General features: G+C 44.9%; 2 protein-coding genes across 3 annotated transcripts; one reads left to right on the top strand and one right to left on the bottom strand.

The window, feature by feature from the left end:
- Window positions 1-155: 155 nt before the first annotated feature.
- pccb (propionyl-CoA carboxylase subunit beta) lies at window positions 156-7,986 on the bottom strand. The gene is made up of 14 exons (XM_061695574.1): window positions 7,168-7,986; window positions 6,368-6,487; window positions 6,223-6,291; window positions 5,681-5,737; window positions 5,489-5,602; window positions 4,424-4,534; window positions 3,630-3,738; window positions 3,427-3,547; window positions 3,034-3,115; window positions 2,621-2,744; window positions 2,338-2,546; window positions 1,657-1,755; window positions 1,309-1,408; window positions 156-562 (listed from the first exon to the last, which is right to left on the bottom strand). The coding sequence occupies exons 1-14, from the start codon at window positions 7,384-7,386 to the stop codon at window positions 441-443; spliced, it is 1,656 nt and encodes a 551-aa protein (XP_061551558.1). The 5' UTR covers window positions 7,387-7,986; the 3' UTR covers window positions 156-440.
- A 102-nt stretch (window positions 7,987-8,088) lies between these two features.
- On the top strand, window positions 8,089-14,543 carry LOC133412408 (E3 ubiquitin-protein ligase MSL2-like). 2 transcript variants are annotated; one of them, XM_061695573.1, is made up of 4 exons: window positions 8,089-9,060; window positions 10,510-10,821; window positions 11,765-12,948; window positions 13,411-14,543. In XM_061695573.1, exons 1-4 carry the CDS (start codon window positions 8,919-8,921, stop codon window positions 13,714-13,716), a joined length of 1,944 nt encoding a protein of 647 aa, XP_061551557.1. In that variant the 5' UTR covers window positions 8,089-8,918; the 3' UTR covers window positions 13,717-14,543. The 2 variants fall into 2 exon arrangements, with proteins under 2 accessions (XP_061551557.1, XP_061551556.1); XM_061695572.1 differs by having other exon boundaries at window positions 10,510-10,830.
- The last annotated feature ends 819 nt before the right edge of the window (window positions 14,544-15,362 follow it).

Here is a 15,362-nt window from a genome sequence, read left to right as displayed (position 1 = left end):
CGGACATCTACCGGAATCATATTGCTAGCTACTCCTCCGCTATCATGGAGTCTTGAAAGGAACAGGTGGTTTGTGTGCCATCTTAGGACATTACAGAAAGACCGCAAATACTTTGTTCTACGGAAAAAAAAACAATACGATTCATAGCAGCCCTTTTTGTTCCAAGTCCATTATTTATTGTATTGCGGTTTAAAAAGGCACCATCATCTCTGCTTGACCTAAAGCCAAACACGGAGTGAAACTGAAGGTTGGACGGGAAAAAAAACAAAAACAAAACTAACACAAAATATTGATAAAATAAATGAAATGCATCAGTTGATATTGACAAGAATGTCCTTGACAAATTGTACAGATGCAATCCGGGATTGACCTGCTTATGTTTTATACACTCCAGGCTTCCAGTGGCGTGGCAGGGAGGGAAAAAACAACAGTGTGATGTTTTATAGAGGAATGTTGGCGTGCTTCTTCCAGGGGTTGACCTGCTTCTTACTAGCTAGCACTTCCAGGTCGCGGCAGATCCTCTTGCGCGTGCTGGACGGCTCGATGATGTCGTCCACGAAACCTGCCGTGGAAATAAGGGAGAGATTGTGTTCAGCTCCAAAAATGTTTAAATAATACTGTATTTCATTATTATCAAAATAGTTTAATGAATAAAAATCAAGTTACCTAAAATATTAAAATACAAAATAGGTTTTGTCCAAATGATTCTATATTAAGTCCCTAAAATGTTAAACTATTGTGGTCGACAAATTAATTTGATGGAAGTGTTAACCAAATAAATTCTTGTAAATTTTGAAAATCCATCCATTTTCTGAGCCGCTTCTCCTTACTAGGGTCGCGGGCATGCTGGAGCCTATCCCAGCTAGCATCGGGCAGGAGGCGGGGTACACCCAAATATTAATCTAAAATAAGCAATGTAATATTTTTGTTCATTTTTAAATTACAGTAAAAAAAAAAAAAAAAAAAGTCCCCAAAATATTCATTTATCACCCAAACAAAATCTACTAAATAGTTCCCCAGAGTATATTCAATGATTTATAATTTAACAAATTATAGAAATGTTTGAAAACTATTTATAGTTCATTTTATTACTGTCCAAAAAAATGCAATCATAATTAAAAAGGAATTAAGTGGTAAATTCGTCAAAATATGACCTTGCCTTTAGTTTTTGATACATCATCCTGGATTAAATTTGTTTTCCAATGATATAGCCATTAAATGTTGATAAGCCACACCTTGATCAAATTAAACAAAAAAACAATACCGTTGACTACTGCTTAAAAGGAGATGGCTTAAATTTGGTGTTACCTCTGACTGCAGCGGGGAAAGGGTTGGCAAACTTGTCCACATATTCCGCTTCGGCCTCGGCCTGGTTCTCCTTCCCTCTGAAGATGATCTGAACTGCTCCCTAACACACACACACACAAGTACAGTGGATTTTAAAAAAAGAGGGGTGGGGGGTATAAATAACTCCGATAATATGGTTGCACGAGTGTGCACAGCCTCCTCTTTCAGGGGATGTGGCTGCGCTCAGAATTAACCAGTTCAAACTCACGTTTAGTGGGAGTCCACACACAACAGCCACCATTTAATGTGCCTCCGATTAACCCCGATTAAAGTTCAGAGGTTCTAGTTGGGTGACCGATTGCTTCGTACCTTGGCGCCCATGACGGCCACTTCAGCCGTGGGCCAAGCGTAGTTGACGTCTCCTCTCAGGTGTTTGGAGCTCATCACGTCGTACGCGCCACCGTAAGCCTGAAACGTGGCAAGTGTGTTTATCAAGACTATGAAGTTCTCCTAACTAGGAATTTATTCAGCATTGTTTAAAAAATAATTTGTATTGTGCCTAAAAAAATCTGAATCTGAAGCTCCAATTCGAATTTCAAATTATCTCCCAAAAATACCTAAGCCTTCCCAATATTTAATGTAGGTCACCAAATATTTAAAAATTAATCCAGTCTCTAAAAATATGCATGTATTTCTTTAAAAAAAAACTAATACATTGTAATAGTTAATTAAAATTCACATTAAATGATCATTCTAAGAGATCTAAAGTTTTCCAAAATATTAATTTTACCATTGCTAAAAAAAATATAGTTTCCCCCAAATTATGTATCACCTGTCAATATTCTAATAATTCTTCTCACAAAATTTATTTTGAACAATAAATAATGATCACCCTAAATCAAAATAGTTCTCAAAATATTACATCTATTGATCATAAATGAATTTTTACGCCCCCCCCAAAAATCCAATAAATTAATAGAATTTCCTCTTATGACATGCTATGGATCTGCTCCAGATGGGCCAATGTAAACATAACATTTGGCCCCCCACCTTCCTGGTGATGATGGTGATCTTGGGCACAGTGGCCTCTGCGAAGGCGAACAGCAGCTTGGCTCCGTGGCGGATGATGCCGCCGTACTCTTGAGACGTGCCCGGCAGGAAGCCCGGCACGTCCACGAAGGTCACGATGGGTATGTTGAAGGCGTCGCAGAAGCGCACGAAGCGAGCGCCCTTCACTGACGAGTTAATGTCCAGGCAGCCTAACCGCCAAAATAACAAAAATATTGCAAACGAACTCTACTTGTACGACGATGGTGCGACGGTACTGACTCACCGGAGGCCACTTTGGGCTGGTTGCCCACGATGCCCACCGTGCGCCCGTTCATGCGCGCAAATCCCACCACAATGTTTTTGGCGTAGTCGGGCATGATCTCAAAGAATTCTCGCTCATCCGCTATCTAGTAAAGGTGGCAAAACTACTCACACTATGTACTTAAGTAGAAGTACTGATACTTCAGTAAAAATAACGTATGAATGGAGATTTAAAAAAATATATAACCAGCCGATTTTGAGTAGGAGTAGAAAGTACAGATATCAGTTTTCAAATGTAGCGAGTAAAGGTAAAAAGTCATCGTAAAATAATGACCCAAATACAGATAACGCTACTTCCCATCACTGCCATCTAGTCACCGGTTAACGCCATTTTATTTCCCATGATCGTGTCCTGTTGTTGTGTTGGCCACTCACAGCGCGGATGATGTCCAACATGTCGTAGGCCTTTGTGGATTCCAACGGGACGATTGTGTCCAGCATCGGGACCAGGCGCTCGCTGAAAGGACAGGGGAAAAACAAGAGATTTTGTAACCACGTCCAGCAGATGGCACTATATGCTATGTTTACAGTTCAGGTCAAGTCTGTGTGTGCAATTCCTACTAAAATCCATCTGACCTGGTAATTTCCTTATAAGGCACAAACAATTGGGCCCCACAAAATCTTCTTGGCAACAAATCGAGATTGCGATTTTGTATTCGGGGAACCCGACCATATCCAGGAGATAAAATCTTAGCCATGATACAATATACACTTATAATCTTTAGAAAGTTGTAATGATTTTGGACTCATTTCCTTAGTTTTGTCTACCTGGAGTCGTGACACTCCCTGACAGGCGCCGCGTCCTGATTGCTTAGCGGCAGGAAGTTGAAGAAATGCCTCAGGTGCAAAAGAGCCTCCACGTCATTCTCGAACGCTCGATGCGCCACGCCTGGAGAAAGAACCACAACCGACACTCCCAATTTCCACAGAAGTTCAAAGGAACAAGGACGAAGACAGCCGAGTTTACTGACCGGACACGGTGGTGTGTGTCTTGGCCCCGCCCAGCTCCTCCTGCGTAACGTCTTCATTGGTGACGGACTTGACCACATCGGGACCCGTGATGAACAGGTACGACGTGTCCTGTGCGTCCACAATGGCCGAGTCAACAACAAGAACAAAGGATTTTGCAGTGGTTAGGGCTGGGCAATATGGTCCTTAAATAAAATCTCTCTTAAACACACACAAACAAAAAAAGCAACTTTAATCAATTCCCAACCATGAGAATTACATTATTCAAAAGAAATGTTACTTTAGTTTTTTGCTTTCCTTTATTTCTCCTGATACCAAACAAGTTTCGAAACCGAGCAGCCCATCCCAGCATCAACTTCTACAGCAATAATAGAAATATTTTGTCTTTAACAGATAAGGTGAAAAATGTTGTTCCTCTTGGAAAGACAAACATGTTCTTTAATGAATTGAAATTTCACATGTTCAACAATTTAACCTAAAATAAACTCAAACATGATTTTTCTCTCCATTTATATAAAGAGCATATGACAATGGGCCTCATTCATTAATACGTGTGTAGAAATGTTCTCGATTATTCAATAGATGAGGATAATGGTTCGCGCCATGGCTCAGGTGAAGAAAGTGTTTTGATATTAATTAAGGCGGATACAAATAAAAGTATATCGGACCTGAGAACAAATGTTTGTATGCACGATTTAAGCATATATTTGTGCTACAAAACTAAAAAATGTTCCTGACAAAATTGAATTAATCGCTAAAATGGATGAATGACCAAGTAGGACATTATCTCCCTCACCTTGACCATGAAGGTGAAGTCCGTCAGGGCGGGCGAGTAGACTGCGCCGCCCGCACAAGGTCCCATGATGAGGGAGATCTGAGGGACCACCCCGGACGCCGTCACGTTCCTCTGAAAAAAATCCAGACAATCACGTACGTCCGTCCGTCCCCCCGAAAAAATAGACATTTATCATCATGGATGCTTTACTTGTGAGGCATCTTCTGGATTTTCCTCATGCATTGTAAAGTCAACAAAAGCGCCATTATAGGGAATGAAATTGTCCCATGTTGTGGTTTTGCTGTTTGTACAATAAACCACTTCCCCCCCCTCAACCCCCAAAAATGTCTTTCCACATATACTCAATAGCAGAGAGTCATTAAAAAATATATGGTATACACACATTCATATGCTGCACAACTGACGCGCAGAGGGACTCAACACGCAGACTGGCTAATGGTTAGCTACTTAAGACCCCGCCGCTATCCTGAGCCACTGACACGTCACACAACAGGCCAGGCCCCGCCTCTTAAAGCCACACACTACAGTGTATAATGAGGATGCTGACCCCACAAGGACCCCAAAAAAAAGTACCTCCACCTCCCATGCATATTTTGCATTGTTAATATGCATAAAGTGTTCAAATATACTGTATATAAATTATAAAACAAATATACGGTGGCTGCTTTGCAGTTTTGTGTCTCGCGGGGGGTTCTGGAATCTAAGTCCTGTGATAAACAAACGACTACTATATTGTAGTAAATTATGTACTTTTTTCCCTATAAATTGTCTACATTTGTTTTTAAAAGTATTTTATTTTTTGCTTTATGTACTTTCATTTGGTATTTAGTTTTATTTCAACAAATGAGTCATATTTTTTAAATGTAAACAACAATACACACACTTTAGAATTTTCCACAAATGTTTAACAATAACATTACAAAAAGATTGTATTAATACAATTTCAATTATTTTGCATTCATTTTAAAACGTTTATAATATTGAGTAATAATATCAAGCTTTATTAACGAAAAGTCAATTATGGAGTCTGACTTTTTATTGGTGACTGGGTGGCGTCTACTTTACCAGGAATATGTCTGCGTATCCCGCCAGAGACTCCACGCCCTCTTGGATGCGAGCGCCCCCGGAGTCGTTGAGGCCAATGACGGGCGCGCCCACCATCACGGCCTGGTCCATGATCTGAACAACATGCACGACGCGCACACATTTAATCAAAGACAACACGTCCGCTAGAAATCCTCCTTAGCGAGCGTTTACCTTGCAGATCTTCTGCGCGTGAGCTCCAGACAGACTGCCGCCAAACACCGTGAAATCCTGAATGCAAACATCACGTTACATTAAAGAGTCACATACCTGACTCATATTAATTTCCTGCATTTATTTCTGATTTATTTTAGTAATTACATTGTGCGCGTGCAGCTCCTCAGTACGGCAGTAATATTAGTCGTTTTTCGCAGAGGATAAAGAATATGCCTGTGAGTATTATTACCTGTCTATATGCGTTGCTCCACTGCTTGTATCCGTTGTTTAAAGTGTTGCAACAACGCAACATGCTATTCGTTAGCCCACCCTTTGGTGTTTCTTCTGTGTTAGCATTAGCATTTAGTTAGCAGACTTATTCCCCCACAAAATTAACACAATCTTTTTTTTGCATTTTGTATTATTCCATTTATTTGACCATTGTTTTTCAAATAATTGCATACAGTTATACACTATACTAGATTGCACAAATCAACAAGTTTGTTCAAATGAACCTTCCAAAAAGTGGTAGAGTCACAGCCCGCCGTTCTAACACTCACCTGACTGAACACGTACACTAAGCGCCCGTTGATCCTGCCGCTCCCCGTCACCACGCTGTCGCCGGGGAACTGGAGACGGAAGACGGGAAGTGACATCACACACACAGGAAGATGTAGGCGAGGACAAGACAATAACGACGATGACCTTGTTTTGATCCTGCTCCATGCCGAAGTCGGTGCAGCGGTGCTCCACGAACATGTCCGACTCCACGAAGGACTCGGCGTCCAGCAGGAGCGCCACTCGCTCCCGAGCCGTCAGCTTGCCCTGCAGGACCAGACTTTTTTTTTTTTTTTTTTTTTGCGGCTTGTAACCCCAGAAGCGCACCGACGATGGCTCAAGAGTCACCATAACCGTCGAACAGGGAATGGAATGCAAATGTACGTAGACTTCAGCTCAGTGAGCATCGAAAGGAGTCACTCCACGTGGAAAACAAACAAATCTCTTGAGCTTATTATTTTTTGGTGATGTCACCACAGAAGTGGAAAAACGCCACAATTATCTTAAGCGATTTATTTAGATTGTTTGAGAGGGGTGACTTCGCCATAGAAGTGGAAAACCAAGTTGTTGTTTTTTTGGATTTTTTTTTATGTCACCAGTGTCACAGAAGTGGAAACCTCTATACGTGTTTAGTTTTTTTGGGGGGGTGGGGGGGTCTAATTTTTTACCAGTGAAGTGAAAAACTCCACAGGTTTCTAACTTTCATTTGTACCTTTTTTTTTTTTTAGCTACGTCACCACATAAATGTCTTTAGCATCTGATTGTGATTTTTGTTTTGTGATCAAATGACCGCAGAGATGGTATCACATTTACACACTGCATTCTGTACACAGTTTGCCCAGAATAAGTACCCTGCTAGCTATACCGATGCATTTAAGTGACAACTCGAAACATGGCGCTGCGTTGAGGTCAACGAAAACTAAAAGTTAGCCGAGAAGTGTTCTCACCCGTTTGTGTTGGGCGTCGATCCTCTTCTGACCTCCCCCGGCCAGCGCCGCCTTGCGTTTCTTCTCAATGCGTTCCCTCACGGACAGGTTGCTGACCGAGTAGCAGCGGTTCGTCTGGAGCACCGGTGCGCCGTGTTTGACCGGCGCCAGACTCCTAAACGACAGCCGCAAGCCGTCGAACAAGCCGCGAGTCCGCCGAGCAACACTGTAGGCCGCCATATTGGCTGCGCGTGTTCTCTCCGGTGACCGATTGCAAGCCGAAATGACAGGCGGGTCAAATGAGCCAATGGCGAGCGAGGGGCGTTCTTTCTTCACCAATTGAGTTGAAGGAGGGAACTGGACAAGGCGGGACTTCTGTTATTTTGCCAAGATGTTCGTTCGTTGTTTTTATTATACAACGCTCTTGTTCTCTCTCAATATCCATCCATCCATCCATTTTCTGAGCCGCTTATCCACACAAGGGTCGGGGGAGTGCTGGAACCTATCCCAACTATCTTCGGGCAGTCGTCCACCGTGCCGCCTCTCTCAATATATGTGTTTGTATTATTTTTAAAGTGTGTTAAAATGCCTTAAAAATAAGTGCCGTAAATGCTAAAAAATAACATGCCTACGGCGTGTTAAATAGGGTATTTTTTATATCGTGAATCGCATTTATTGCGGTGGTGGTCTGTAATGTCACCCCAGAAATGGAAAAAGGGTAATTTCAGAGGGGTCTGTCTGCGGCGTGCAAGAGAGGAGGTGTACATAAATTATTGGATTACTGTACTTTATTTAAATTTTAAAGTGTCCATTATTAAAGCAGTGTGCAATAGTATCCAAAGGGGGCACTGTGACGAGGCTGAAGAGCTTCTTCCCACTTACGCCCCCCCCCCCCCCACCGCAAAACGGTAACCACGGTAACTGTGTCCAAATATCGCGTGAGTTCCGCTCGTGTCGAGCGAGGAAAGCTACATCCTTGGAGAGAAGGGCTTCCTTCCGAGGAAGTGAAAATCCAACGATTGATGAAATTCTCATAAGGCACAGCGAGCTGAATGCGTGCTTTCACCGGCCGCCTGTTACGGTGTATTGCGCGGAAGGAGCCACCACCGCGGCATCAACTAACATCCAGACCCACCCTACCTACAAGGCAGCCCAGGGGGAAGCAGCTTTTTTTTTTTTTTTGTGGGAATTAGCTAACGATGCTAACTTTAGCTTTGTTTACATGGAGCGCGCGCCTCGTACCTGTTAGCTAATTGCTAACCGAGTCTATTTAGCCACCAAAGTACTGCCTCGACGCTCTTTTTTTGACCACAATTAAGCGACCTTTTTCCATTTTATTGAAATCGTTGGTCTTTATGGCCGAGTCGAGCGTCTTCTGGCGCGAGGCAACTTGCCGCGGACACCACCGCGAGCGAGCTAGGTAGCTAAGCTAACAAGCTAGACTCGGTCACACGATGCTAATCCTTTGAAGAAAGTTCCCCCAGCTTGTCGGAGTAATAATGTGATCACTTATGACGACGTGCGTGTGAATGTTTTCATTAAAGAACGCTGATATTTATTTATTTGTGCGCACTGACGCACGCCGACCGGGGATGCTAACGCTGTTAGCACGTTAGCTTCCCCGCTGTAGTGACCACTTAATTCATATGTGGACGCAAAACTCCCCAGCTTGCTGCTTCCTTTCCACCCCGTCACTGGACTAATAAAAAATAAAAAATAGCCTCAGTAGCCCCTCTGCATCCTTTGGATATTCCTTTCCCAGAGAGGCGGCTATGAACCCGGTCAACGCGGCCGCCCTGTACGTGTCCGCCAGCCGGGCCGTGCTGCAGTGTGACCCGCGGCAGCCGCACACCTTCTCGGACATGTACACGCTGCTGCCCTTCTTCCGACAGTCGCTGGCTTGTCTCGTCTGTGGTAAGCGGCACTTGAATGAGAATCGTCATATCGGTGTTTTTTTTTTTTTTTAATATCTAACCGTCGGTGGGCGTGAGTGTGGCTGCGCTTGATACGATTTGTCGTCGCCGTGGCAACCGAGGCCGAGCCCCTGTCATGTCTCCCACTCTTGTTTACGTACAGTTATTATATATATATTTTTTTGCATCGTTTCCCCGCTGTAATTTTTAAGATCATCCTACAAATGCACATTTTAGACAAATATAACCCACCGGAACTGAAAATTGTGTTTTTACATGGTGATTTCATTTAGTGTGGGGAAAAAAAAAAAAAAGTCACCTGGCCCTGTGTGGAAAAAGTAATACACCTGTGGTTGTCATTCTGAGGAAAGTGGGACTCGCCATTGGCCCAACAGTATGTGGGGGGCGGGATGAGGGCCGGCTCATGGCGTGATAGATTTGTGCATAAAATGAGCCCATTTCACCATTGCTAGAAAAATGCTGTATAAATGTCTAATTCTTAGGCCTTTGGCTATTTTGATGAAATCATGCCATAGACATGTTATTATGTTATTACACATTAGAACTGCTTTAAGTTGTGGGATAAAATGTCTCCTCACTACATATGGTTCACCTGCAGAATCTAATGAGAGCCAGTACAAGAATTGTATCAAAAGGATCTGTAGGTTTTCGTTAGCTTTTTTTGCGGTACCAGTGTTGATACTATTTAATCTTACCAAGCAGTTATTAGAGTGAGGAAAGGCACTTCTTGACACACACACAGGCGGGTGTTTGATTTTGGAATAAGTATCGCCGGGAAGCTAAAGAAAAAGCCAAATGCGAACGTTAATAATTGATGCTTGCTGGACTGAAGTCACATTTACCAAGAGGGCATCATCCATGATGGGAGGGGTCCATCTTTTGGAATAGGCGTCCTTAAAAAAAAAAGCAAAATAAAAAAGCAAATATGAATCCTTTGATTCTCATTGAACTGCAGTCACAAGTGGTATGATGATGTCATCCATTACAGCGGGAGTCTATCTCTTGAAATAAGTTGTAGAAAAAGGCAAAGACGAAGCAAATAAACAGCCAAAGTTAATCATTTGTTGCTTGCTTAACCGAAGTCAGAATCATCATTTGCCAAGTATGTCAAAAACATACAAGGCATTTGTTTCCAGTGCCGAAGAAAAAGCAAAATGCATAGGTTAGCCGGTCAAAAGCCAGCCGACTCTCCACTCTCATTCGCTGACATCCGCATCCCTCGCCTTTTTAAGCCATACAACACCCCAAGTCACAGATACGACAGTAGAATGTGAGGATGGCGAAATAATACCTCACATGCACTTGTTATTGTGCTTAATAATGCAAAATCAATTTCTGTCTGATTACTCGATTAATTGGTGGAATACTCGATTAAAAAAATGTTTGATGGCTGCGCTTCTACTTTGAACGAGTATTTGTTGTTGTCCAGGCGAGCTGGTACGGGACCCGGTGTCGGCGCCGCACCCCGGCTGTCCGCACCACGTGTGTCTGGGCTGCCGGGGCCGGAAGACGACGGCGGGCAGGGCGGCCTGCAGCCGCTGCCGGGACGCAGCCGGCTTCCGGGAGGACAAGCAGCTGTCCCTGCTGGTGCAGCTCTACCGGAAGCTGTGCGTCTACGTGGCGCACTCGGCCCTGCTGCCTTGCGTCAGCGCCAACGCCGAGCTCATGGCGCTGCTGGAGGAGGCGCTGTTAGCACCCGTAGAGGACGCAGAGTCACCGGACACCCAGGGTTCCTGCACAAGTATGGAAAGTATGGAAACGTATGGAATTGTATTTGATAGATGGATTTGTATTCGTAAGGGATGGCCACTTGAGTAGGGATAGCTCCGGGTACCGTGGTTCTGGACACAAAACATTCCGACAGCTTGTATCCGATATTTCAAAGAGGGTTTTGTGCTTTTTTATTGGAAGAGGCAAACAAACATTACTGAGGTACAGAGAATAAATCAACTGCTCTAATAATTTGGGGGAAGCCATTAACCGCAGTAAGGCCATGTTTTGGTTTATTAAACAAAAAATGTAGTCCATAGCAGAGTCCATCCCTACTGTGAGTTCATATGGCTGGCACAAACCTTGGGAGTTTGAATGGGCACCATGTGGTTCTGCCATTTTAAAGGTGACACGGGTTTCGTGTCTCAAAAGGTATCGCCATTTTCGTCTTAGATACTGTATCGTTACTAGAGCTACGAGCGAATCAGTGGTCATTCGGATTGACTCGCGAGTTTTCTTGGGGGGGGCGGACGAATCCAGACTCATCATTTTCACGTTTGAATCGAATACAAGATTAATATTGCGTACATTATTCTGACAAGAGCTCCAAAGCCGCATTTTCGTCTGTTGTTCACGACCGCTGCCATTTTGACTTACTGCACAAAGAGTAATGATTCAATTGCGATTTGCTTGTCATTCGTTACTGTTAATGTGGATAGCGAATGGGGATTAAGACGGCGAGTCCAAGCCCTAATTGTTCCAGGTTTACTAACTACCTACTTACAGTCTTCTGCAAATTTGGTTTCATAGTTACTCAAATGTCACAAATTTAGTGTGTGTGTGTGTGTGTGTGTGTGTGTGTGTATATATATATATATATATATATATATATATATATATATATATATTTTACTGAGAAGTCTGATTATAAGGGTCTGGAAAAGAAATTGAATTTTGACATTTAAAATGTGTAGGAACTGTGGATGGCGACTTGGTGGACAGCGAACCTGTTGAGGACAGCGAGTTGTTGGACGGTGAGCCGGCGGAGGACGGCGAGTTGGCGGGTCGCAAACTGTTGGACAATGAGTTGGTGGATGGTGGGTTGGTGGACGGTGATGCCGTGGAGGACGGCGAGTTGGAGCTGGAAGCCTCCGCTGCCGAGTCGTCCACCCAGACCAAGAAGCTGCAGGTACCCGGTGAGCTCTACCCAGAGCCGGGGGGGTGCAACGGGGCACTCCTGGAAAACCTGGAGCCGTCTTCGCCCGAGCTGGAAGTGTGCGAGCTGATGGAGGAGACTCTACCGCAGCCCCAACCGGAGGGCCTCCCCGTATCTGACACGGCCACTCTGGAGTTGAGTCTCACCACCGGACCCTTCACTGCCGGAGCCTTCGCCCCCGGAGCCTATCCCACTGGAGCCTTCCCCGCCGGAGCCTTTGCCCCCGCACCGGGCGGCAGGGAGCTGGAGGAGGGCGAGGTGCTTCTCCTTAGCGTAGAGGAGGTCCTCCAGACTCTGGACCCCCTCCAGCCGCCCACTGTCGGCCCCCCGGACCGGCACGCCCACATGTACCTGCAGCTGGATGCCGCCCACAACTACACGCAGTTGCACACGGAAAGGACTCACATGGCGGTGACCCCAGTGTTCCCTCCTCCGACTCTTCCTCCTCCTCTTCCTACCTCACCTTCCTCCCCGTCGTCATCGCGCCACAAACGCAAGCGCTCGCGATCGGAGAGCGACCGCGAGCAGGTGAGGCCGCTCCCCATCGCCTCCATCCTGCAGGGGCCGACGTCACCGCACGCTCAGCACGCCGCTGCGCCTTCCTTCGTCACGCCGCCGCACGCCTACTCGTCCCTCTACAACGGGGCGCCTCCCAAACCCGCCCGCCACCACCATCACCATCACCACCACCACCACGGCAAGGGTGCCCGCAAGCACGGAGAGCTGGCCGCCAAGAAGAAGGCCCGTTCGGGCGGCAAGAGCAAGGAGCGCAGCAAAGAGCAGCGGCTGCAGCTCTCCGGTTGCCTGGTGCCCCCCGCGCCCGCGCGGCCCCCATACAAGAAGCCTGTGGAAAAGAAAGGCTGCAAGTGCGGACGTGCCACCCAGAACCCGTCGGTGCTGACCTGCAGGGGGCAGCGCTGCCCCTGTTACTCTAATCGAAAGGTGAGAATATGACCAATTCACATTCTCCCCCCAAATGTTTTATTAAAATTTATATTTCTACATGTAAGCACCCAGATATTTTCAGCCATTAGAATTATTTTGTTCTGATTCCTTTGAATTTTCATCCCATTATTTTTCATCCATAGTAAAAAATAATAGTCAAAATAAGTTTGTTTTTAGCTTGTAAAAGCTGACCCACCCCCACCCATGCAAAAATGTAATAGTTTCTTTCGACTTTTTTATTTTTTCACATTACGAACTTTTTTTTTAACTTTACTAGAATCTTTTTTCATTAAAAAAAATCCTACCTGTGAAGTTAAGCTGTGTAGAAAATGGATGGATACATTTTTAAAATGATTTTGGGCCTTAAAAACCTTTTTTTTTTCTGTTTTATATCTTTTTTTCTAATACTGTGACTATCGTTACCAAGAAATGAATGTTTGTGGTCGTCACTGTCTGCAGGCTTGCCTGGACTGCATCTGCCGCGGCTGCCAGAACTCTTACATGGCCAACGGCGAGAAGAAGCTGGAGGCGTTCGCCGTGCCCGAGAAGGCGCTGGAGCAGACGCGGCTCACGCTGGGCATCAACCTCACCAGCATCACGGCGGCCGCCGCTCTCCGCAGCCCGGCGGGCAGCGGCCTCCGTGCCGGCACCCTGCTCAACGTCGCCACGGCGACCGGCGCCCCGGTAGCCACCGCCTTCCTGTCGGCCAGCAGCCCGCCGAGGGACCCCGCCTACGAGGACAGCCTGGAGCTGCTCATTGGCTGAACCCCGCCAGGAGGTGGGCCAGACTTTTCTTATTTTTTTTGTTTTTTTCCGGTGCTCATTGAATGTTTCGGCTGCTCGCCACACCTGGCCTCCTGAAGGAGGCGCAACCATGGCAGCTGCTTTCTTCTGTGGTGGAAAATGCGCAGTAATTGGACTAGCGTGGGCATGCCAAACCCTCGTGTATCGTGCCTGTGTGCGCGTGTGTGTGCGTGGGTGTTTGTCTCTCTCTCAAGCTTTCCCATCATACACCATTCTGAAGGCAATAGGACCCCCCCTCCCATACTGCCATGCCACACCCCCATAGTTCCCTTTTTACCATATCGCTGTGCAAGCAACCGTCACATCGAAGCACTTGACTGACATTTAGCGTCGCTAGCACTTAGTGTGACCCGACAAAACTTCCACGGTGTGTTCAAAGACAACTCTGCAGCGCTTCTGTAAAATCCCAAGCCATAGGTTGTCGTCGCCGTTTTATTTACCCCCCACCCAGAGATTTCTTGTGTGTCTGTGAGTGTGTGTGTGTACATTTTTAAGAGCGAGAGAGAGAGGGCGTGTCAGGCCTGATAGAGCGTGTGTGTATGTGTGAAAGAGTGCGCGTGTGTCGTCCTAGTGCATCATCACTGTATCGGTCCAGCAGGTGTGGGACCAACAAAACCTTTCTAAAAAAAGAAACAAACAAAAAAAAAAAACTGAGCGACAGAGTGAGGACTCTCAGCGATGATAGAGCATCTCTCCATTGGTAGCAGGCGGGTTATGACATAATGATCAGCATATATAATGTAATCTTCCCATATGTGTGCGTTTGTGTCTTTTTGGGCATTACTTGAAGCCAGATTAGTTTTAGTTTTTTTTTTGTATCGCTAAGTGTTTGAGGTTGAATTGAAAACGTTCACTGCCATAACAACATGGACATGTTCAGTAAGACAGACATGTCAATTAAATGATAGTTTTTTACTTTTTCACTGATGTGTGCGTCTCTGTGTGTGCCTCCTCATGCGTTCAACACTTGACACATAGGTTTTAAAGAATTCTGGAAAACAAATTAAAAAAAAAAAAACTTAAAAATTAAAAATCATTGTCCGATTAAATGCAACCCCCCATAATATGCTCTCATTGTAGAATGCCTACAATATATTGTAATATATTAAGTTTATCATAAAAAAAAAAGTTGCACTAACATGGTTCAATGTTCAATTAATGTTAGCATCCTACATTAGCGTCCAACGTTACCCCTATGAGTTGATTAAGAGCAACGTTAGCTTCAGCCTTAGCTTCCAGTGTTGGCTTGAAACAGATTTTGACCTCTAACGTTAGATTCTGATGTTAATTTTAGAGTTAAGGAAGACCACAGCTTTCGAAGTTAGCTTTCATTGTTAGCTTGTGGAGATAGCGTCCAATTTGACCTCTTACGTTAGATTCCGACTTTACCTTTTATCCAACTATACCTCTGTTAGCTTCTGACTTTAGCTCTAAAATTAGCTTCCGACATTAATTCTAATGTAACCTTCAGACTTTACCCCTAAAATTGGATTCCATCGTTCCCTCTCACCCAACGTTTAACATTTTGTTATTTCTTAACATTAGCTTCCGACTTTACCTTTAATGTTAGCTTCCCACATTACGTCTCTTGTTAGCGTCATAGTAAC

The sequence above is a fragment of the Phycodurus eques genome, chromosome 14, assembly GCF_024500275.1.
Source record: "Phycodurus eques isolate BA_2022a chromosome 14, UOR_Pequ_1.1, whole genome shotgun sequence".
Taxonomy (NCBI): Eukaryota; Metazoa; Chordata; class Actinopteri; order Syngnathiformes; family Syngnathidae; genus Phycodurus; species Phycodurus eques.
Note: the sequence above shows the minus strand (reverse complement) of the source record. Positions and strands in the feature narration are given on the sequence as shown.